Raw genomic sequence first — 23,654 nt, 5'->3', positions numbered from 1 at the left:
GTAAAGCTGACAGTGAAACTTAGTGAGAAGCTGAGGTCCTGAGAACCAGGAAGTGGGGAGTCACTGATTCTCATTCTAAGACCAAAAGGCAGGAGAGCTTGGAGTTCTGATGCCAAGGACAGAAGATAGGGCTGATGCGGAGTTTTGTAGTTCAAGCATTCTACAGGGCTACATCCTCAGCTACACAGTACTGCGCACAAGCAAAAGTCTCTGAAGCACACCAGCTCTCCTTTGCCCAACCTGCTGCTACGTGGGGAAGCTTTCCCTGAGCCCCAAGTCCAAGCCCAATGCTCCTGTAAATTCTCTTTAGAACCCATACTTCTTTGAAGCATGGCTCATGTTTAGACTCTCCTGCCTCGTGCTCGACCCTACCCTACTCTAGGAGTTCCTTGATGTGTTCACACTGACCGGCGCACACTGCAGTGCTCAGCATGTGTCAAAACAGCAGGGGCCTAACTTTGCTACCCTACCCCTCCAGCCTCACGGCGAGGGTGTGTCGCTTGGGGATCGGACTTTGGCACCTCCTCCAGGCTGGCAGGAGGGACGTGCTCTTCGGATCCTCTATCTCGGGCCTCTAGCCCAGCTGCGTAGCCTGCAAGAACCCACGCCCAGGGAGTGTCACTCCAGTCACGCGGGGCCTGGACGTCTCTGGAGAACAGTCCTGTCCGCTCCGGGCCAGGCATCGAGGGGACATCGGAGCCTCTTCACACCGCTCGAGGTGAGATTCCCGCGTGGGCGGCTGTGGGGGGGAGCAAGCGGGTGCCAGCCCTTTAAGATTCAAGCAATTCCGAAGTCTGAACAACAGGACTGCGGAGACGCACCACGATTGGTCTGTTTGGGTGTGAGCGTCGCTTAGCAGCAGCGAATGAGAGTTTAAGGTGTGCGCAAGCGCACGGCATCCTATCTCCTGTAACCCGGCCGCCGGTGACCTGCTCCCGGCCGCCGGGTGGGCTGCGGTGGCCGAGGCGGAGGTCGGCCGCGGGGCGAGGTGAGGCTGGCGGGCCAAGAGGGCGTGGAGAGGCGGGGTCGGGGTTCAGGCCACCTGGGACTCCCCGAGGCCGGGCCCCCTGCACCGCGCCTACCTGCTGGGATGCGCAGCCCGCTGAACCTGCGGCCCGGGGCGGGGCCGGGGCCGGGGCGTGTCTCGGGAGGGGCGGGGTGGCGATTCCCTTTAGGTAAGCTGAGCTCTAGTCCTGGCTCTTGCTTCTTTTGATAGCAGACTTTCCTTAGCCTGCTGGTCTTGCAGGACTTGGTTTCTTCAAGGCCTGGTCATCCCTGCACCGACTTTTCCTGGACTTGGATACCCCAGGACAAAGGACCTACAGAGCAGGGCGGGCGTCTAGCTTTCACAAAGCCAAAGCCACGGAAGGAAGAGAGCTGCCTCTGATGAAAGGAGTTGGTGCAGTTTGTGGTTTTGTGACACAGGGTCCCTCGTAACCCGAGTTTGGCCTTGAGCTTGGGATCCTCCTGCCTCCAGCTCCCAAGCTCTGGGATCACAGGTGTGTGACTTCCATGCCCAACTTAGTTGGTGTGATTGGTGATAAGGTCAGAAAAACAAAAGCAACACCCAGAACAGCACCAGCGGGTAGGGCAGATGTCTGTAAAAGTCTACAGGAAGTTTCTCCGGGTGAAGAGCACTTTAGGGAAATGAAAGTGGGGACAGTTTTAAGCGGCTTGACACTGACTCGCAGGATTCAGTTGCACAGTAGCTCCCTCAGGAAGACGGTTGTACCTCTTAGTGTAGACACTACTTAATGTTTTACAGACATCAGAGAGGACATCTTGAGGTCCCATTTCAGATCAAGCCAAGGGTGTCGTACACCTTTAATTCCAGCATGTGGGAGGCAGAGGAGAGGCGATCTCTGTGTTTGAGGCCAGCCTGGTCTACAGAGCGAGTTCCAGGACAGCCAGGATTACAACAGAGAAACCCTGTCTCTAAAAGCCAAAACAAAAACACAAAGCAAAACAACAACAACAAAAGGGATTTCAGATAAACTATGCCCAAAATGTGCGTGGCCAGACAAGACAGCTGACTTTAGAGCATAATGCAGTAAGGACAGGCGGTTTTGTTTTGTTTAAGAGACAGGATCTCTCTATGTAGCCCTGGCTAGTTTTGAGATCTGCTTGCCTCTTCCTCTCAAGTGCTGGGACTCTGGCACCTCACCCACCGACTTTGTTCTCTTTTAGACAAAGTGTCATGTAGCCTAAACTGCCTTGAACATGCCACTTAGCTGGGGGTGACTTTGAACTCCTGACCTTCCTGTGTAAGCTCCCCAAGTACTAGTATGATCATAAACCACCATACCCAGCTTCTTAAGGGGCAGGTGTAACAGGTGTCACCTTGGGCCTCCTTCGCTACCAACAAGACTCTGGATTTTTTTTTCTTTCAAGCAGAGTCTCACTATATCCTCAGCTGCCTTGGGATTGCAGGTTTGAGCCCCACACCCGGCTTCTGGTTAGCTGTTTGCAGTACTACTCTGGAGAAGGAAGTCTTTAGAGAAACAGTAGCTGTGATCCCAAAGGTTTGGTTTGGAGGTCCTCGTGCCATGGAAAGAATGCAGGAGTCTGGGATAGAAGCCCAGTTTTACCTCTCAATCCATAGGAGAAGCAGTTTCTTCTCCTGTGTAGTGGACCAGAGGAAGCTCTGAGCGCTTGCTAGCATTATCCATACGAAGGTCCCAGTTCCTCTGCATCCTCAGGAGATTGGGCTCAGTTCATCCTATGCAGTGGCTTACTGTTTGTGAATAATATGTGCATATTCTCTTGTATGCTTCAGATAATATATTCATTACTTATAACGTCTTGTGCTTTATATGTGGTTGCTACATGGCATTGTTTAGGACATGATAAACCTATATATGTTCAATACAGATGCAGTTTTTTCTTTCTTTTTTTTAAAAAAATATTTTCCTTCTGAGGTTGGATGAATCTTTGGGTGCAGTACCCACGAATACAGAGGTTGGGTAGGATTGTTTCTCAGACTTTGGGCTGAGATCAAGTGTAGAAGGACAGTTGTGATGTTACCCACGTCCTATCCAGTTCAGCTTCCTTCAGTTTTCAGTTCCCTTAAAGATGGTATGGTTGATCTCTGTTTCCCTCTTTACGCCATCCCCAAGCAACTTGGAACCTACAGGATCTCAAGTTAGGTAATCACGTCTCAGATCGTGTGGCTGAGAGTGAATCCATCATGGGTTCCCTGCTTCCTTAGCATGCTTTCCTCAGAAGTACTGTGCCTGTGGTGGGTGCTTATACTTGACTAAGTGTTTGTGTGCTAAATTTGGCTCATTTTGCTAGTTGACATTTGTATTTTTGCCCCTCCCCCATGCCTGCACGTTAGGGGGATTTGTGGGAAGCTATAGCGTAAAATGATAATCACAGAGTGGCTTCTGGTATAGGCACAAAGTCTATGGAAAAGAGCAGGGATAATCTGGTGTTTGGCAGTTCCCCACATGGTAAAGGGAATTTAGGGAGTGAGGGAAGTGGATTAAGATATGCCATATAAACCTGCGGTTGTGGCCCACATCTTTAATCCCAGCACTCAGGAGGCAGAGGCCACACTGGTCTACAGAGTGAATTCCAGGACAGCCAGGGCTACACAGAGAAGCCCTGTCTCGAGAGAAAAAAAAATGTGTTATATAAAACATGAGCAGGGACCTTTTGATTATCACCCATGCTTCTGCTCACACAGAACGCCACCCATAGAAACCTTCCTTGTTTTCTCTCCAAGAGAACTACTGTGTGAGAATGCTCAAAATATGGTTCAGAAGTATGGCATACGCTCTGCAGACCCACATTTCTTGTTTCCGTGAACAGAAAACTCGGTTCCTTATCCATCTGCTCAGCAATTCTTTTAAAAAAATATTTACATTGCTTGATTGATTGGTTTTTTGAGATAGGGTTGCTCTGTGTAGCCCTGGCTGTCCTGGAACTCACTCTGTAGACCAGGCTGGCCTCGAACTCAAAGATCCACCTGCCTCTACCTCCTGAGTGCTGGGATTAAAGGTGTGGGCCACCACGCCTGGCTTATTGCTTCCTTCTTTATCTAATGGTATGTTGTGGTGTGAGTCTCCTGTGGCGTGTTTAGCTGTCCATCTGTGGGCCATGTTCAGTTCTAGCTTTTGGTTAGTGAAAGCCAAGATATAAGGAGCAGCTGTACGCAGTCCTGTGGGGTCATCCTTAGCCTGTTCTGGGATGAGTTCCAGGAGTGACATTGTAGTGCCCATAGTTTATTCTGAATGTGGGTAATTTGTCTTTTCTTTTTCTAACTTAGTTATATTGGTTTCTACTCTATTCTGTCCTACCTTCTGCCTGGACTTTTAAAAATATATTTTTATTTATTTATTTATTTATTTATTTATTTATTTATTTATTTATTTAGGCAGTGTCTCACTGTGTGCCAGTGGCTATCTTGAAACTTGCTATGTAGATCAGGATGGCCTTGAACTCATGGAGATACCCTTGCCCCCGAGTGATGAGATTAAAGGTGTGAGCCACCATGCCCACAATGTTTTTTAGTTTATAATATTTCTGTGTTTATATTTATATAGTTTTTTTCCCATTAGTTGAGCTATGTGTGTTTTTGTGTGTGTGTGTGTGTGTGTGTGTGTGTGTCTTTAGAGAGAGAGAAATCGTCACAGTCTCCTGATAAAAGCATTTTATTATTTCAAGTTAAATGTAGAAACTTTCCTGTGGCTCTTCACCCTCCCACATTTATGGGTGTAGAAGGACAGTTGTGATGTTACCCACATGAAATTTTTTTTCATGTGCATTGGTGTTTTGTTTGCATGTATGTCTGTGTGAGGGTGTCAGGTCCCCTGGAACTGGAGTCATAGACAGTTATGAGCTGCCATGTGGGTGCTGGGAATTGAACCCAGGTCCTCTGGAAGAGCAGCTAGTGCTCTTAACCACTGAGCCATCTTTCCAGCCCCAGTTATGATTGTCTTGTATGTTTCCTTTGCATACAGGAGAACCACACCAGACACAGCCATCAGGCCTGCTTTACAAAGCTCAGTGGGAGAATGGTCTTTTATGTTTCTTTTATTTCTTTCTGCTCCAAAGTTCCTGCTTTTACAATTTCCATCTTGCTAAGTGAACTTTCTTTAGCAGTTTATGATAGTGGCACATTCTTTAGGTATTCCTTTAAGCATGCTCTGATTTTCCCTTCATTCTTTTCATTTTAGATTTCGTTTATTAATTGTGTGTCTGTGTGTGTGTGTGTAGGTATGTGCACATGAGGACAGTACCTGAAGAAACCAGAAGAGGGCTTATATCACCTGGAATTGGCGTTATAATGGTTGTAAGCCACCATATGGGTGCTGGGAATTGAACATGGGTCCTCTGTAAGATCAGCCAGTGCTCTAAACACAAGTCATCTCTCCAGCCTCCAGACTAGTCTTTAATGCAAGGCTTTCCTAGTTTTTGAGGCTGCACCACTCCTGATTCTGAGTAAAGGAAGCAGGTTTTGTTGTAGCCATGGGGTGTGTGACCTGTGCCCACTCCCCATTGGCTGCTCTTAGTGCTGATTCTTCCAGCACTAGGTCTGAGATCTGAGACACAGAAGGGTCCCATAACCCTCCCGTTTGCTCTCTTGCTTCCTTTTAGGACCTCTTTGTGATTGTTCTATAGCTGAGGTCCAGGGTTTTATTTGCACTCAGTAGGACCTGGGAAAGCCTTACTTTGCACTTCCAGGAACAGAGCAGCCACATCTCCTCTTGGTCTCCCATTTTTCTCTTCTGAGTTTTGGAGGTAGGGTCTCACTTTGTATCCCAAGCTGGCTTTGAACTCAGGGTCCTCCTCCTTCAGCCACTGGAGAGAAGGGACAACAGGCCTCCAGGCAAGCCCTCTTATTCAGTATAGATTGCCTCACGATAGCTCATGGCCCCAAGTTCACAAACATAAATCCCCACAAAGGTCAGCCCTCCCTTTATTACAAACTCTTTCCATCTGTTGAAGCATGTAGTTCTTTGCTTGCCATGCTGGAGGTTAGCCCCAGGGACCTTGTGCTTATGAGATGAATGTGCTACTACTGAGCTACGTCTTCCAACCCCAGGGTGCATGTTATTAAAGGAAGATGGTGTTAAAAGCACTGTCTCCATTTTTTAAATTCTTCCTCAGCTGGTGTTAAGTCCCTCAGCCCCCTCAGGCAGCTGCCATCTCAGTTGCTCAGACAGAGGTGACATAATTTACAATGCCACCTTTATTCAAGATACTTAGAAGGATTCTAAGGTTTCGGTTCTTGGCAGCTCTCATATACCTGGACAGAGCTGAAGTCAGAACTTTTGTTTACCTTATTGAGGAAAAGCAGGTTTGGTCAGTCAAGTCTTATGGGTGAAGTTGAGGTCTTCTGGGTCCTTCTGAGAGCGGGCACACTGGTTCTCAGGATTATTGTCCCCTGGAAATGGCACCTATTTCCTCCACGCAGCCTTAGCAGGCAACTAACACATGGTAGTTTTTGTTTTTCGTTTTTTGTATTTTTCTCATTTTCCAAGACAGGGTTTCCCTGTGTAACCATGGTATGGCTGCCCTGGAACTCACTCTGTAGACCAGGCTGGCCTCGAACTCACAGAGATCCACCTGCCTCTGCCTCCTGAGTGCTGGGATTAAAGGTGTGTGCCACCACTGCCTGGCTGGTAGATGTTTTACACTGGGGTGCCTAGGGCTTGTCGTAACTCTTCTGGCATAGTTTTGATTTGTTTTTTCATTTTATTTTTTTTCGTCATGCCAGGTAAGACCATACTGACCATATGAGGCCCTTGTTTGGAATTAGTGTTTTGAACCCCAGGCCTGTTCTGTTCTCAGACTGATCCTGTGTTCTTCCTCTGTTTCAGTAGGACATTGTAAAAATGGTTTTAAAAATCAATATTGCAAACACAAAAGTGTGGCAGGTAGCGCCGTTTGACCTCCATGCCCAGTGCCCTCCTCACTGGGGTTGGTCTCAGCGTTAGCCATGTAAGGCTATAAAGCCTACAGTGCCCTCTGGTGGTTGGCCTGGCTCTGCAGGTGCTGCAGGATATTTGAGGCATGGCTTTTGTTCTGAACAACCTTCTGTAGGGGAAGTGCAAAACCAGGGAGACGAGAAAAGTGGGTATGTCCAGCCTGGAAGGTTTGGGGATATAATGGGGTTGAGAACTCCCTTGGTTTGGGTGTGTGTGGGGTGTGTGTGTGTGAGAGGGGGGTGGTGGTGGAGAGATTCCCTGTCCCTGAGAAGGGCACAGGTGAATAGAAGCCAGGAGTGGTGTTGGAGTAAGGTGTCTCCCGGGCAGTACCACTGGCGTACCACTAATGCCTCAGACGGTGCAAAGAGGACATGCAGCATAGAAAGACCAGCTGAAGCTGCTTGGCCACCTGGCCAGTCCTGGATGCAGGGCTGAATCCTATGCAGACGTGCAGGAGAGTCCACAGGAAGACCTCCCCCTGCTGGGCTGTGTGTTTGCGCTAGCACAGGTTTCTGTCCATCCTGAGAGGTTCCTTTTCCTCATTTGCCAAAGACACCACAAGGCCCAGATCTGTTTCCTCTTGTTTTTTAATGTGTTCTCATAGCATGACCAAATATTTATTATCTTGCCGTGATGCGATTCTCTACCTGATTCCCTTCAGCCATCTGTGGGGACTCATCGGTTTGAAGACCAGCTTGGTATCGTACAGCAGAAATTCGAGGATGTGCTCTCTTAGCTCCCAGCTGCCTCTGCTTCTCCCTGTCCCCACTGCTGCAGTGCCCAGACCCTCCTCCCCTCCACCACTGCAGTGCCCAGACCCTCCCCCCCTCCACCACTGCAGTGCCCAGACCCTCCCCCCCTCCACTGCAGTGCCCAGACCCCTGCCCCCCTCCACCACTGCAGTGCCCAGACCCCCGCCCCTCTCCACTGCAGTGCCCAGACCCCCTCCCCTCCACCACTGCAGTGCCCAGACCCCCCTCCCCTCCACTGCAGTGCCCAGACCCCCTCCCCTCCATTTTCTTGTGTGGCAGTTGGACTATTAGTACCACCTTCCTGGGTGACCTCACACACACACACACACACACACACACACACACACACACACACACACTGCCACTGTGTCAGGTACTTCCTGTCCTTTCAGGGCCTTGAACTCTGCAGCCTGCTGGCTGCTGTTGCTGCTGTTGCTCCTGAGTCCTGCTGGCCCCACCTCCTCTTCCATCCCTTTGTGCTTCAAGGTGGAGAGAATCGCATTGACGGAAATGATTCACAGTTCCAGCAGTGGAGTGTCTGGCGCGGGCACCGGCCTCCCTGACAGGGCGACCTTGCTTTCCTCAGGTTCCTCATGACTTCTCTTGCGGACCATGCCCATGATCTTTTTTGCCAGCGTAGTACGGGTGAGGGATGGACTGCCCCTCTCGGCCTCCACTGACTTTTACCACGCCCAGGAGTTTCTGGAATGCAGGAGGCAGCTCAAGGCCTTAGCCCGGAGGCTGGCTCAGTATCCAGGCCGAGGTTCTGCAGAAAGCCGTGACCTCCACATCTAGTAAGTAACACACGCACTTTTCCAGACATCAGCAAAGCTGGGGTAATTTTACCCACATGCTAGGGGAACACTGCTGAAGGCAGTGTGGGTCAAAGGTTAAATGTCTGGTCTCGGCAGTCAGGTGGTGCATGCTTACAACAGAATCAGAGAAGGAGTCGGTGTCCTCGGGGCCCCTATGCAGCACTGTTGACCCATTTGCTGTTGGTCGAGCACCCTCGAATGTGGGGAGACCTGGCTCCCCTGCAGTGGGCACCCTTTAGTCACTCTTTACTTGGATACGCCAGAAGGAGGGAAAGGATGAGGGCGGGGCGGGGGGGGGGCAAACACAGAAATTCCCCAGGCCACGTCCTTGGACGGTAGCTGAGGCTGGCCTTGAACTTCTGACTCTCCTGCTTCCACTTCTGGCTGCTGGATTTACAGGCATGTGCTGCCACACTTGGTTTGTGCAAGCACTCTACCAACCAAGCCTCATCCCAGACCAGTTTTCCCTTTTGCTATTCCGTGACAGGAACAGGGGAATGAAAATGAGTGAGGCTAGGTCTCTCCTTCAAAGAACTTAAAATCTCATGAGAGAACAAGAGAAATGGATTATTTAGTTAATAAAACAGGGAAAGCCCGTGGTGGGTACCAGTGATGATGATGCCGGAGGCTGTGAATACTTTGGCTTTCCTGTGCTTCCAGTGGCTTATGAAGCACGTGGCAGGATCCGGCAGGTCAGGCTGGGTCACGTGCTTTACAGAGGAGGAATTGAGGTCAAGGGACTTAAGGAAGCTTTAGCTGGTGATGGTGGAGCCAGGATTTGAAGGCAGCCAGTTGGGCCCCAGGTCCGCCACTCAGGTGCTCGGTCCTTCTTGTGTTGAGGGGCAAGGCAGGCTTTTAAATAGCAAAGTGGCTTGTTACAGACCTGACACCTGCGATTTCACTAGTTAGGTCTGTGCTTACCAGGTCCCTTCTCTTCCCCTTTCACAATACATACAACTGGCCAGAGAAATTGGCGTCACTTTAGGGCTGTTTGGTCTCAGAATCATAAAAGCAGAAAGCAAGCGCCAGCCTGGCCTGAGGGAAGGCTGAAGGGTAGTACCAGGCAGGGAGGGCGGTGGATGGAGACCTGGATGCCACCTTGTGAGGCTGCCTCCTCCTCCTCCTCCTCCTCCAACCATCTACTTGAGCCCTGAGAAGCTATTTGCGCATCAAACAGGACTCGCTTTTCCGGAAAAAAAAAGTCTCCGACATCATAATCAGATCCGGGTTAGCTTGGTAACTTTTAGAAAACAGGATTATAAATGCTCCACCTTTGCTTTTTCTCATTTGCTTGTCTTTGTGGTGCAGGACCCCAGCACCTGTGCATGCAAGGCCAAGGCTGTCCTCGTGAGTCACCGCCAACTCACACTATTTATCCTTGTCACAGAGGAAGCTTAGTCACTTTTTTTTTTTTTTAGTTTTTCAAAACAGGGTTTTTCTGTGTAGACCTGGCTGTCCTAGAACTCACAGAGATCTGCCTGCCTCTGCCTCCTGAGTGCTGGGATTGAAGGCGTGTGCCCCCACTGACCAGCAGTCATTTCTATTTTAAAATTGACTTGTTATCATGTGGTGTGTATGCACGTGTGCACACATGTGTTCACACAAATGTGGTTTTTCAGATATCGTAGCATGCACAGGGAGGTCCGTCTCCCACTGTGTTAAGGTCATACCTCCCTTGTTGTTCCAGGCTAGCTGGCCTGCAAGCCGCTAAGCAGTTCTGCCTCCAGGTCCCATTTTGCCCTGGGGTGCTTGGATTGCAGATGCACACCTCCACATCCAGCTTTTAAATTCTGGGCATTTAGCTCGGTCGTCAGTCCCGGCAGCAAGCACCATCATTTGCTGAGCCATCTTGTCAGCCCTAGTCTTTTCTTAATTTTTTTAAAATTTAGATTTATTTATTTACTTTTATGTGTCTGAGTGCTTTGCCTGCATGTATATGTGTACTCCAAGTCTGCCTGTAATCCTAGCACTCAGGAGGCTGAGGCAGGAGGCTCATCAGTTAAAGGCCAGCCTGGGCTACATAATTTGAGGCCAGCCTGAGCTACATAGAGAGATCTGTCTTTAAAGCAGAGCAGAGACAACGGCACAGATGGGGATTTATTCTGTTTCCTGGCAGCTCAGACATCACCTTCTCTTTCAGTTTTTCGTCATCGGGGGATGTGGCCTGTATGGCTATCTGCTCACACCAGTGCCCAGCAGCCATGGCCTTCTGCTTCCTGGAGACTCTGTGGTGGGACTTCACGGCTTCCTATGGCACCACGTGCATTGGCCTGGCCTCCCGGCCCTACGCTTTTCTCGAGTTCGGTTTGTGGCTGTCTTCTTGCTTTTCTTTTCTCGTATGATGTTACGTGTGTGGAAACTGAAGTTTAGGTTTGTCTTTAACCATCAAGGAAAACCGTGGGAGGTTCAGCACATGCCCTTGATTTCATAGCAGTTAAGGTGGTCATGAAGCTTACGGTTGCTTTCTGTGTCTTCACAGCCGGTGGGGAGGTGGAGGAAGGGAGCTGGAGTCAGCAAACCATAGCCTGTGTAGTTCAGAGCTGTGTTATAGAAACCAGGGCTGTTATCTATGCATCATAGATACCTGTCTGTGGAGGCTTTGCCCAAGGCAGGATGTGTCCAGCAGCCTGAAGTGTTACTGTCTTACACTTGGAGAAAGCTCTGCTGACACCAGTCCTGGGCAGAGCCACTCAGGAAGTTCCTCCATGGTGAGTAAGTCCAGAAGGTGGAGGAAGTGTTTCCAACTTCTATGGTGATTTCACATTCCTGCAATATTTTTTTCTACATTTTTTTCAAAACATCCTGCTGTGATGGTTTGGAAATGAGAAATTTTGGTCCTTCCTTCAGCAGGTTGACGAGGCCTGCTCTGGCAGAAGACATTTTTGTTCCAGGCTCAGCCAGAAGGGCCTGTATGGTTCCCAAGTCTACAGAACACAGCCTGGTGGTCACAGTGCGCATTTAGTTTTTGCTAAGCATGATTCATTTTGAGCTCTAGGGCAGCAGTTCTCAACATGTGTGTTGAAACCCTTTTGGGGACTTCTAAGAACCTTTTCACAGAGGTCACTTAAGACCATCAGAAAACACAGATATTAGCTAACGGTGGTGGTGCACACCTTTAATCCCAGCACTCAGCAGGCAGAGCCAGGCGGATCTCTGAGTTTGAGGCCAGTCTGGTCTACAGAGCGAGATCCAGGACAGGCACCAAAACAACACAGAGAAACCCTGTCTCGAAAAAACAAAACAAAACAAAAAACCCCAAACAAATGAACAAACAAACAAACAAAAAAACACAGATACTTACATTACAATCCATAACAGCAGCAAAATTACAGTTATGAAGTAGCAACAAAATAATTTTGTGACTGGGGGTCACCACAACATGAGAAACTGAATTAAAGGGTCGTAGCATTAGGAAGGTTGAGAATCACTGGTCTAGGGAGTCAGAAAGGTGGGTGTTGGATATTCAGTCTCTGGGGTGGACTTGAGCAGGGATCTGGGAGTGTGTGGTACAGGCAGTCAGGTATGAGGCCAGCACTTAGGCCATCTGGCTATGACTGCCAGAATCCTTACCTTCCCTAGGTGACTTCCTACCTGGCCATTGGGTGTAGTCAGATTTTTCTTTTGTGACCTCCAGCTCACAAATAACAACACAGAGACTTATTATTAATTATGAAAACTTGTCCTTAGCTTAGGCTTTTTTCTAATTAGCTCTTATAACTTAATTAACCTGTTTCTATTAATCTACGTTCTATCACGTGGCTTCATTACCTTTCCCCGTCCTGTATGTCTGACTTGTTCTGCAATCCAGTCACATCTCCTGCTTGCCTAGATTTATCCCTCTGACTTCCTCTCTCTGCTAGAAATCCCACCTATCCTCTCCTGCCGAGCTGTTGGCCATTCAGCTCTTTATGACACCAGTCACAGCGATACATGTTCACACAGTGTACAGATGTCCCACAACAATTGGGAATGGGTGGGAGCAGCACCCCCTGGCTGTCACTCTTGGGTAGGGACGCCCTGGTGTGCAGACCTTACTGTGGCAGACCTGAGGAGCTCTGGGAGGCTGTGAAGCTGCTGCCTGTGGACCCTCTGTTTGCTGTCAGGAATGTGCTGGCTGTCCCCAGGCAGACCACATCTGTGGCTCCCTTGGCATCAGTTAATTTGGAGAGGATGGCGCTGCATTCTTTGCCCCGAATCTCTGTATGTGCCTTCCTTGCACAGCTGGATCTGCCAGGAGACCTTCCCTAGCACCACCATGACTCCTTAGTGTTGGGTAGGAGTCAGAACAGTGGCATTAGGATTGTGTGTGATTGGGCCTCCAAATGCATGCACAGTTCTACTTCAAAAACTTGTTAGGCCAGGCATGGTGATACACACCTGGAATCCTGGCACTTGGGCCCATTAGGCATTCAAGGCCATCCTTGGCTACACAGCAAATTTGAGGCCAGCCTGGACTGTATGCCCTCTTGGCTTTAAAAAAACCAATTAAAACCATGTCATGATTTGTTGAAATGGGTTAATAGTAGTACAACTAAAAGAATCAAAACCAGTACTCCTCTCCTAGTTTGTTGTCTACTGTTGTGGTAAACACTATGACCAAGAGCACCTTGAGAAGAAAGGAGTTGTTTGGCCATATGTGTATGATATATATATCATATATATATATATATATATATATATATATATATATATGATATATCAACATCACAAAGGGAAGTCAGGCAGGAACTTACGAGGGAACCTGGAGTGGGAACTGGAGCCGAGGCCACAGAGGAACCCTGCTTACAGGCTTGCCCCTCATGGCTTATTCAGTCTCCTTTCTTGTACAGCTCAGGCCTGTCTCCCCAGGGGTGGCTCTGCCCTCCCACATCATAGGTCAGCCTCATGGACGTGATTTCTCATCTGGAAAGGCCCCTCTTCCCAGATGACTCTAGCTTGTGCCAAGTTGGCAAACACAACCTGCACACCTCCAAACATGGCATCCCAGCTTGTACATCGGATCCGGGTCGTATTTATTTGTGATTTTTGTTTTCAAAAAGCTTTTGATATGAGACCATTAGGGATAGTCCTTCCCCCTTCCAGGCTCGGCCCAGTGCCTCCTGCCAGGTCTGGGTCCCTGAGGTTGGTCTTCCTGCAGCCACACTTAATTATTCTGCTTTGAAAAAATGGATCAGATTAGTGTTAATGCGGAACAGTCACCTGACCTTCCGTAACTGACTCAGTTTGGAAATCTGGCTGACTTACTAGTTGCTTAGCAACAGGCGCTTCGCTTCCCACACGCCGTCTTGGAGCACCCATTCTGATGATGCTCAACTTGGGCTTCTTTCTGCAGACAGTGTCATTCAGAAAACAAAGTGGCATTTTAACCACATGAGTTCCTCCCAGATGAAGAGTGGCTTAGAAAAGATTCAGGAGGAGCTTGAGTTCCAGCCTCCAGCAGTTCTGTCCCTGGAGGGCACAGATGTGACAAATGGCGTGCTGAACGGCCACACCCCAGTGTACTCTGAGCCTGGTAAGTGAAGATGAAGGGATGCATGTCAGATAGAACTTTTTTTTCCCCATTGGAAAAATGGGCTGGTTTGGTGGTGGCATATCAAACATGTTGGGAAGAATCCAGATGGGCCCTATATCGGACCAAATGTTTGCATGGTTGTTGTAGAAACAAAACAAAAACCTTACTATTGTGATCGCAGCTTGCTTCAAGGAAGCAGTCTGATGACATTCTGGAGTTTCCAGACTGACTTGGCAGGTTGTTCGTCAAGGTGACGTTCACAAGTTTACCCGTCATGAGAACTGGTGTGTTGGAAGCCCCTCGTTGGACTGTGGATTCTCCTTGGCTTACCACATTACTGAGACACTGGAAGCCTGCGCTGGGAAGCCCCAGCCCTCTTGTTGGAAAAGGGGAATAGGGAAAGGATTCTGCCCTGGGGCCAGTGGGACGGCTCTGTATAAAGGCCTCTAAGCCTAAGACCTGGGTTTGCTCCCTGGGGACCACATGGTAGAAGGACAGTCCCTTCAGTTGTCCTCTGACCTCTGACCTCATGCGATGGCACATCCCCTGGAAGATCTGTCTACATTGTAACAATCTGATTTTAAAGATATCTGTATTAAACTCCAGGCTTGAAGTTTTAGGTGGCATATTAAATATGTTTGGTTTTGGCTTAATGTGTTTAAACCAGTAAGTTCCCAGGTTGGCTCACTTGCCAGTCAGCAAGCTGCCCCTGTTTATGTTGGGAGGATTTGAAGAAGGCTGGGTAACTGAGCCCAAGCTTCTCTCTTGCCATGCATGAACACAGGGACCCCTTTGTAATGTATGTTTTGTTTTTTTAAACACTTAGAAAAGAGGAGCAAATCCCCAAAGCGCCAAGTTACCCATCTGTCTAGGACATTTTACTGCCTCACCTAATTGTCCCAAGGCTAGAGTCCTCACAGGTAGCATGTTCTGTTCTAACAGGAACTCGAATTGCTCCATGGGAACTAACATACTAACATTAGCATTAGCTGGGCTGTGGCTTACAGGGGATGTGTGTGTGTGTGTGTGTGTGTGTGTGTGTGTGTGTGTGTGTGCGTGTGTGCGCGTGCGCAGGGAAATGTCAGGACCAGAAAGGATACTGAGGAAGGAGCACAGCAGGAGAACAGGCTGGGCAGCATCTGTGAAGCAGACTTCGTTTTAATGGTGACCTTCGGGAAAGAGCAAGTCTGCGTTCCCATTATCGTCCTGGCTACAGTTGTAGCCTAGACAGTCGGATTGTTCTAGGTTGACTACCTCCTCTTCCTGTGCATTTTAGTTTAAGGACTTGTCTTCTGTGAATTTCTCTGGATGCCCACATGACACTGAACATTGTCCTTGTTGGGAAAAGAGTGGAGCAGTTTACAAACCGAAGACTGATGCGGGTGGTGGGGTGCTCTGGAGTCTTGACAGTCCCTGCCCCCAGCATCTCAGCCTGACCTGTTGGCATGCAGTATCGGGTGACTCTGTGTTGGGACATCCCATGTCCCACAGGACGATTGACAGTGTCACTGGCACTTGCCTGTCCTGGTGACAGTTATAGATGTCTCTGGACACCTCCCTCTGGGAGCACATCACCCCTGGTTAAAATAAAAAAACAACTACGTGCTTACAAATTTGTGTTTGACACAAAAAGGGCTTTTTCCCTGGAAGAGGTTCACCTCCGTTTCTGAGATCCGTTCTGGCGTTCATTCCTGGCTTGCCCCGCTGACTTCCGTTGCTTTTTAGATGTGTGCTTGTGGTTCTGCGTTTAGCACCGTGAGTCTGTTAGCAGAGGTCTAGTCGGTGTCCTGTTCCCTTCTGTCATGGAGACGCAATTCTCACAAGACACTCTTTTCTTTTCATTGTGAAGCTCCGAATCTCCGGATGGAGCCGGTGACAGCGCTGGGTGTCCTCTCCCTTGTCCTCAACATCATGTGTGCTGCCCTGAACCTCATCCGTGGAGTTCACCTCGCAGAGCACTCTTTACAGGTGACCCCTTTACAGGTTCTTTGTGTGTGTGTGTGTGTGTGTGGTCTTGGAGATTGAATCCAGGACCTTATGAATGCTTCAGCATGCGCCTTTTGCCCTGGAGCTGCATCCCCAACCCTTCTTTACAGTCCGGATAGAAAGACGGGCACAGAAGCTGTCATGGGAGACAGATTGTCATGGGGTTAGGATTTTTGTTTGTTTGTTGTTTTTGTTTGTTTGTTTGTTTTTGATTTTTCGAGACAGGGTTTCTCTGTGTAGCTTTGGAGCCTGTCCTGGAACTCGCTCTGTAGACCAGGCTGGCCTCGAACTCACAGAGATCCACCAGCCTCTGCCTCCTGAGTGCTGTGATTAAAGGTGTGCGCCACCACTGCCCAGTGCTTTTTTCCTTTTTTTGAGACAGGGTTTCTCTGTGTAACAGCTCTGGTTGTTCCAGAACTCATTCTATAGACCAGGCTGGTCTTGAACTCACAGAGATCTGCATGCCTCTGCCTCTCAAGTGCTGGGATCAAAGGTGTGCGCCATCACCACTGCCCAGCACAATTAGTTTTTATGAATGTTAAAAATTCAAATAAAACGTTTTAGAAATTTTAATCCGTAAGCTGGATATGGTGATGCACCCCCATAATGCCAGCACTGGAGAGGTAGAGGCAGGAAGATCAGAAGTTCACATCCCATCATCAGCTACATAAGAGTTCCAGGCCAGCTTAGGGTAGAGTATAAAAATAAAAGAATCTGAAACAAAAAAAAAAATTGCTCTTTGTAGTAAGTTGAACGAATCTGGAAGGATCCCTTTGTGGATATCTTTGGAAGTTCTGGGATGTTGCTAAGAAGTAGGTAGCTTGCTGTAAGTACTTTGGGCTGCCTCTGAGCCCTTAGGAACCAAGGATCCACTATCCACAGGTTGCAGGTTGCATTTTCACATTGCCAGGCTCTGGGTAAAGATGTTCCCACTGAGTGGTGTGTGGCCCACAGGAGCCTCTTCTCTTGTGGGAGACCCACATCCCTGGGATGAAGTGAGCATCCCACCCACATCCCTGGGATGAAGTGAGCATCCCTTTTGTTGGCCACTGGTGTGAAGCAACTTTCTATTTCAATGCTTTCTTCAAATATTTCTTAAAAAAATTGTTGGAAATATTTCAAGCACTTGACAAAGGAATAGAACTATTATTAGTATAAGCAGGTAGTTGTTATTTTTAAAGATAGAACCATAGGTTTTTTTTTTTATAGATTTTTGTGTCATTGTTTTCTTTGGGCATTTTTAAATCTTACTGGCCTTTTGATTATATATTATGGTTTCTGCTCTTGTGTTTTTATGGATTTTGGGGTTTGTGTGTGTTTACTGTGCTTTAAAAATTTTTTATTTTCTTTTTCTTTATTTTATTATTATTATTTTTGCCTTTTTTTTAAAGAGAAAGAAAGCATGGAATTGGGGAGAGGAAACCGAGACCAGAATATACCATGTGAATTTTCAATTAAAAAAGAAAAGATAGCCAGGCAGTGGTGGTGCACGCCTTTGATCCCAGCACGAGGGAGGCAGAGGCAGGCAGATCTCTGTGAGTTCAAGGCCAGCCTGGTCTACAGAGCGAGATCTAGGACAGACACCAAAGCTACACAGAGAAACCCTGTCTCGAAAAACCAAAAAAGGAAAAGATAAAGCCGCAGTGCTCACAGACTGGAGAGTGAGGATGGTGTTTGGTGGGTGTTGAACCAGGGGGCTGATGTGGACCGAGCCGCTGTCTTAGGGCAGTGGCTGTGAAACTCCTTCGTCTGGTTACCACCTCCCACTCTTGACACTGTGTGTGTGGCTCAGCATCTGTCAGCTGTTTGTGGTAGGATTGGTACCTGGCTGGCAAGGTGGTTAAGATAGACCCTGCCTTGAGGTTCTCATGGCCTCTCGCAGGGACAGCACTGAGGAGGCGGCCGTGCCCGGCTTCTAGAAGCTTAGCGTTGACAGCTGAGAAAGGTTCTGAAGGGTGAAGGGTGGAGCTCCCTGCATGTGGAGGATGTGTCATGGAGGCCCGGGACAGGAGTAGAAACAGTCTGTCTGACTGTTGAGAAAGGTCACATCCAACCCTGGGTCTGGCTAGGCATCAGTCACACCACTGAAATGGGAATAACAAACGTCATACCCCAGGGGTTCCTTTCAGTCAAACCTTCTTCTTTGTGCCCCGGATCTGTCTCAGGTTGCCCAGGAAGAAGTTGGAAACATCCTGGCCTTCTTTATTCCTTCTGTGGCCTGCATGGTCCAGGTGGGTACAGTCCCTGACTGGGTGCTTTTGGAGACTGCAAACAGGTGCCTGAGGAAACAGTGATCCCCGGTGTGGCCGTGACTCTGGAGAAATCACAGTAGGGATGCATGGCTTTCCCTCATAGCTTGCTCAGCTGTCATGGTCTCTGAGGAGGACTTCACAAGGAGGCCACTCAGTGTTGGGAGGGCCTTCCTGCTTGCTCTGCATCTCTGTCTTCTCTGCATCCCCAGTCTGGACATCTGCCTGTGTGTCTCCAACATTCTCCCTCCTCTGACTCCTGTTTTGTTCTCTCTGAATCTCCTCCTGTTCATCCGGTGGTCAGCAGCTGCCGGTCCCAGCTTTGCTGTAGCGAATTCAGTTAATATGTGAACACATACGGTTTTTTTTTTTTTTTTTTTTTTTTTTTTTTTTTTTTTTGGTTTTTCGAGACAGGGTTTCTCTGTGTAGCTTTGCGCCTTTCCTGGAACTCGCTTGGGAGACCAGGCTGGCCTCGAACTCACAGAGATCCGCCTGGCTCTGCCTCCCAAGTGCTGGGATTAAAGGCGTGCGCCACCACCGCCCGGCACACATACGGTTTTTAGTGATTCACAGTCATAGGTGAACGCATGTAACTGTTGGTGGCTGCATCTGACTTGAGGCTGTCTGCTGCTCTCTGATTGAATGTGATTGGTCTCGTTTCAGTGTTACCTGTACCTGTTCTACAGTCCAGCAAGGACTCTGAAGGTGGTGCTGATGCTGGCCTTCATCTGCCTGGGCAATGTGTACCTGCATGGGTTGAGGAACACCTGGCAGATCCTCTTCCACATTGGAGTGGCTTTTCTGTCTTCGTATCAGATCCTGACCAGACAGCTGCAGGAGAGGCAGTCTGACTATGGAGTGTGAGGACAGCATCATGCAGTGATGCTTTTGATTTTTTCCCCCTGGAAGGCCAGTCTGTTTCCACTCCTGCTTCTCAACTTCACCTCAAATCTCCATCCTTGAAGCTCACGGGTGCAGCGGAGGACCCAGGGCTGCTGGTTGCAGTCTTGGTCTGCGTGGAACATTTGTGCAGAACTGCCAGCCGAGCACAGGACGGGGCGGCCGAAGCTGGAGCTTGCTCAGAGAGCATCTCTGATGGTCAGAGTAGCAATGTTTTGGTCTCCCGAATGGAATGATGCTGCAAACGGCTAGGTTCCATGATGGTAGTTTTAGTCATTGGCAGGTGTCTGCTGAAGTCTGTTTGCAGTTTCAGTGTGACTCCAGCTGTCCTCAGAGTGTCAGTTCAGGGTGAATATGCTTCATACATATAAGCTAGGTAAATTTTGTTTACATTTTTGATAACTTGGGTTCCATATACTTTTGGAATATTTAAATATATTTTGGATATAAATTGAAGCTCATTTAGAACAAAGGCAAACTTAGACTGAGGAAATGCTAAGGAAATCCGAGTTTATTTAATTTACAGAGACCCTTTATGGTGATGGGACTGTTATGGTGGGATACAGATGTGGTTGATATCTATTTTCAGGGTCTAGCTGAAGGTCTCTGAATTAATAACCAATGTTACTGGGTCACAAGCACATGGGCGTGAGCAGACATGAGAGCGTCGGGGTGAGTGGGAAATGCTGGGGCTCAGAGGTCTTTGATATAACTAGGGAGAGGCTTCTGTCATCAGGCGCTGCGTGGCAGCTGACTGCCTGTCATGGCGGCATTGCTGGAGACGTGGTCTTGTGAACCTCCTGGAGAGGCCTCCCCTGAGCATCTCGGTTAGACCAAGGGCCTCACTGTTCTGTGGACAGGCGTTAAGTAGGCATCAGCGCAGTAAAGCTTGGTGTGACTGACATGCGCGTTGCAAAGCTGCAGAGGTGTCTGGTGGCACTCAGGAAGCCATGCTGGGGTTCACCCCTCTGACTTCTTCTTGGAATAATGCACCCACAGCTGTGTGGGCTGACCTGTATGGTTCCATAGTTGGTAAATCCTGTACTGATCGTTTTTAAAGGAGAAAGCCATCCCCAGAGTTACTAGGAGTAGGGCAGACAGGAGTGTAGGGTTAGAGCTCTTTTGTTTGGATGTCCCTAGTACCGTGTGTTGGTGAGCCACCAGGTGTCATTTTAGGAGAAAGCGTCCGTGACTCAGAACTGGGTTAGGAAAGTATTGCCATTGTGATTTTGTTTCCTTAGAGAATTTTCTGTTTTTAGTCAAATCTTTAATGTCTGGGTTTGAATTCGTAATGGGAACATCCTTGGGCGTGAATTTCAACCTTGTGCCTTTGTTGATTTCACACCTATGTGATTTTGTATATACTGTGCAGGCAAATGCTCACTCTTCTGAGAGACTTTTGAAGTGGCCAAAGAAGAAGCCAGAGGGAGGAGAAAATTCTTTTAATTCAAAGCACACACTCAAAAAAAAATTTAAGTAAGTTAAAAAAGATCAGCCTGAAAATGTATTGTTTTCCTCGTAAGCCTGTGTGGTATTGTGTTGCCTGTGTCTGGAGACCACACACTCGAGGGTCTGAGCCTGTGGTTGTCAGTTCACAGGGGTAACGAAGCGGTCTCTGAGGGTGAGCCCTTGCTAGAGACACTTCGTAGATGCTAGTGAGGGTGTTATCCACACTTGGCTGACACAGCTTGTGAGATGCTAGTGAGGGTGTTATCCACACTTGGTTGACACAGCTTGTGAGTTATCATCTAGACAGGGTTCCAGACTGTCATAAATGGAAGGAAAAGGTGTCCTCGAGGGAAACAGGAAATAGAGAACCTTTAACCGGAATCTAGCCAAGAAGCCTCCCCTCCCTGGAGGAAGGGACCGGTGACAGGAAAGGAGCTCCAGGGAAACCCCAGGCTTTGGGCTGACTTGTTCAAGCCTAAATGGTGGTAGCCCCCATGGGATGTTTGATGCCAGGAAGCTGCTCCCTCGGCAGGAGTGCTCCTCTGTCCACCGTGCACTGGCTGCTGCTCCGGCTTCTTCAGGTGAGCGGTTAGGTGGTGCTGCCCAGCTGGCTCACATGAAACGGTGTTGAAACAGCCTCAGGAGCTTTCCGGTCCAGGTGCTCACAGACTTGGCCTTCTGCAAGTGCCGGTCTCTGCTGGTGTCTGGGTGGGAGTGGCCCGGCAGAAAGCACATGATTTGGGTTGCTTTTCCCTCAGTGATCCTTATCTTGACGGGGACTGTACCTGACTTTCCTTTTTCTAGGTGGAGACAGCTGGACCATCTAGGGTCAAGTTTCCTCTCAGTCCCAGATGCCTCACTGACTCATGGCTGTGGTTCTTGCTGTCCATGAACCCTGTTGACATGCATTGTGGGCTTTTCCCTTGACCCCCCCTTTCTTTCCTAGCCGCCATGAATTCCCTCTCCCCTGCCTGCTTCCACTCTGCCTCCTACATTCCTGTCTCCAGAGAGAGGTACAGGCTGGAGTCTGTGGAGAGACAGGAATCATGACGGAAAGGGAGCCGGCTTTGCAGTCTCACCCTCTGCCCCACCGTGGCTCAGCACTCAGGAGAAACAACTCTTTGGCTGTCAGCCCTGGTGGGGGCTAGGGCAATAGCCAGCAGACCCACGAATGTGGCTGTTTGGAGCATAGGAAACAGGGTACGAGGGCCGAGCTTCTGTCCACACCCATGCTGTGCTGATCCTTGAAGGAGCTGCCTGCTCCATGTAATACCAACAAAGCCCCTTCAATCTCTTCTACGTGTTTGACAATGAATGACACACGAGAGAGGCCGGGCATGGTCAGGAGAGCACACACACACACACACACACACACACACACACACACACACACACACGAGAGAGAGAGAGAGAGGTCGGGCATGGTCAGGATGCTCAGGTCTGGGGCCGTTCTGCCTGTGTGCTGTGAGAGCCAAGAATGGTGGAGGAAGGAAGAGAAACCAGGTGTGCCCTGGAGAGATGAAGTAAGGGAAGGGTCTCACAGGTCAGCCGCCCCAGTGGCCTGGAGACTTCTGCTCAGTCCTGGTCACAGTGGAAGTCCCTGCCTGCCGTCTCAGCGTCTTCACCTGCAGGAGGACAGGAACACCAGTTTGCAATCCTTGTATGCTCCTGTGAGAATTGCAGGTGGCCACAGGGTGGATTGTCATAGAGAAAGAGAAGGGTTGTGAGATCGCTGGGTATGTGCAGCAGACAGCAGACCTCACCTGTGTTCAAGCATTCACAAGGTGGCATTTTCTGCTGCTGCAGATGGAGGCTCCATGCCTTCATTCCAGAAAGGAAGTGGCTCCTTTCTCCCTTACCTGCCTCTGGGTTTTTGTGTATGGATCGTCGTCATCATCACTAGACCTGCTTTAGGATCCAGGAATCTGGTCTGTAGACTGATCAGACTTGAGTGTCTGTCTCCAGTCTCAACCAGGGGAGACCCTCTCCGCCCACCCACCCACCCAGAAGCAGTGCTGTCACCCTTGTGTCCCTGGGCACAGCTGTGGAAGGGGCGCACTCTTCACATCTGGTAATAGCGGGCTGGGGGAGTGCCCGCCCACGGGAAGTGATGGGCAGGGCTGTGGAAGGGGCGTACTCTTCACATCTGGTAATGGCGGGCTGGGGGAGTGCCTGCCCATGGGAAGTGATGGGCACAGCTGTGGAAGGGGCGCACTCTTCACATCTGGTAATAGCGGGCTGGGGGAATGCCCGCCCACGGGAAGTGATGGGCAGGGCTGTGGCCCACAGTTGCCTTAAATTAAACCCATTCTTTCTTTCCCTTTGACCCAGGTCTGCGCTGTGTGTAACCTTTAACCCTTATCGTTGATATGATCCTTAATTGCTTCAGAAACGTTATCTAATGAATACTTTGTATGACTCAGCCCCCTAGGATTTGATTTGGCTTAGTGGGTTTTTCTAAGAACATAAAAAATTGAGGCTAATTTAGGCAAAACCATTTATTCCACATACTCATCCCCAGGGTTTGGTGCCCATATTATAAGCTACTTTCAATTGATAACAAAGATCTATTTTGAGTACATGATGGGCACATTTTAACTTTCACATACTGGTAAACTGAAACTTGTGACAATGTACTGATGTTGTACAGCTGTTTATATACCGTGTATATTAAAACGACATGAGGTGGCTTCAGAATTGTGTGGAGAATAAATCTAAAGTGTTTAACCAATGTGTGTGTGTGTGTGTGTGTGTGTGTGTGTGTGTGCGAGCAGTTCTGAATCGGGGTCTATCTTACTGGTCTGAGGTGGTCTGTGAGCCGCCTCGCAGGTGGGAGAAGCGACATCTGGTCTGAACAGGTCTGAGGACTTCAGTACAGGTCTCTACCCAAGTAGCAGGGGTAGAACTGCTCTATGGGCTGGGCAGCCTGCAGGTTCTGGAACTCCACCCTGCTGTGTCCCACAGGCCCCTCAGAGCTCTGGGCTTCTGTGAGTGGCCACCAGGAGGCGCAGCAGCCGGCCACATCGCCTCCTCCCAACTTGGGGACACTCTCCTTT

General features: G+C 49.0%; 1 protein-coding gene across 4 annotated transcripts; it reads left to right on the top strand.

The window, feature by feature from the left end:
* The first annotated feature begins 589 nt into the window (after positions 1 to 589).
* Sec22c (SEC22 homolog C, vesicle trafficking protein) lies at positions 590 to 23,329 on the top strand. Of its 4 annotated transcripts, none has more exons than XR_013053019.1 (8): positions 853 to 988; positions 8,274 to 8,481; positions 10,643 to 10,806; positions 13,835 to 14,014; positions 15,864 to 15,982; positions 18,166 to 18,231; positions 18,913 to 22,753; positions 22,833 to 23,329. XR_013053019.1 is itself a non-coding variant. In XM_076577403.1 (8 exons), exons 3-8 carry the CDS (start codon positions 8,300 to 8,302, stop codon positions 19,111 to 19,113), a joined length of 912 nt encoding a protein of 303 aa, XP_076433518.1. In that variant the 5' UTR covers positions 917 to 988; positions 1,247 to 1,499; positions 8,274 to 8,299; the 3' UTR covers positions 19,114 to 23,329. The 4 variants fall into 4 exon arrangements, 3 of the variants coding, with proteins under 3 accessions (XP_076433519.1, XP_042137911.1, XP_076433518.1); XM_076577403.1 differs by adding an exon at positions 1,247 to 1,499 and having other exon boundaries at positions 917 to 988; positions 18,913 to 23,329; XM_076577404.1 differs by lacking the exon at positions 853 to 988 and adding an exon at positions 590 to 718 and having other exon boundaries at positions 18,913 to 23,329.
* Positions 23,330 to 23,654: the final 325 nt, after the last annotated feature.

Source organism: Peromyscus maniculatus, chromosome 7 (assembly GCF_049852395.1).
Source record: "Peromyscus maniculatus bairdii isolate BWxNUB_F1_BW_parent chromosome 7, HU_Pman_BW_mat_3.1, whole genome shotgun sequence".
NCBI lineage: Eukaryota > Metazoa > Chordata > Mammalia > Rodentia > Cricetidae > Peromyscus > Peromyscus maniculatus.
Note: the sequence above shows the minus strand (reverse complement) of the source record. Positions and strands in the feature narration are given on the sequence as shown.

What these genes read in the sequence shown, in the direction of transcription:
- Sec22c (XM_076577404.1), top strand. Translation starts at nt 8,300, where the DNA reads ATGCCCATGATCTTTTTTGCCAGCGTAGTACGGGTGAGGGATGGACTG. An exon ending in CTACGCTTTTCTCGAGTTCG is followed by an intron (nt 10,807 to 13,834) that starts GTTTGTGGCTGT and finishes TTCTTTCTGCAG; the next exon opens with ACAGTGTCATTCAGAAAACA. An exon ending in CTGTGGCCTGCATGGTCCAG is followed by an intron (nt 18,232 to 18,912) that starts GTGGGTACAGTC and finishes GTCTCGTTTCAG; the next exon opens with TGTTACCTGTACCTGTTCTA.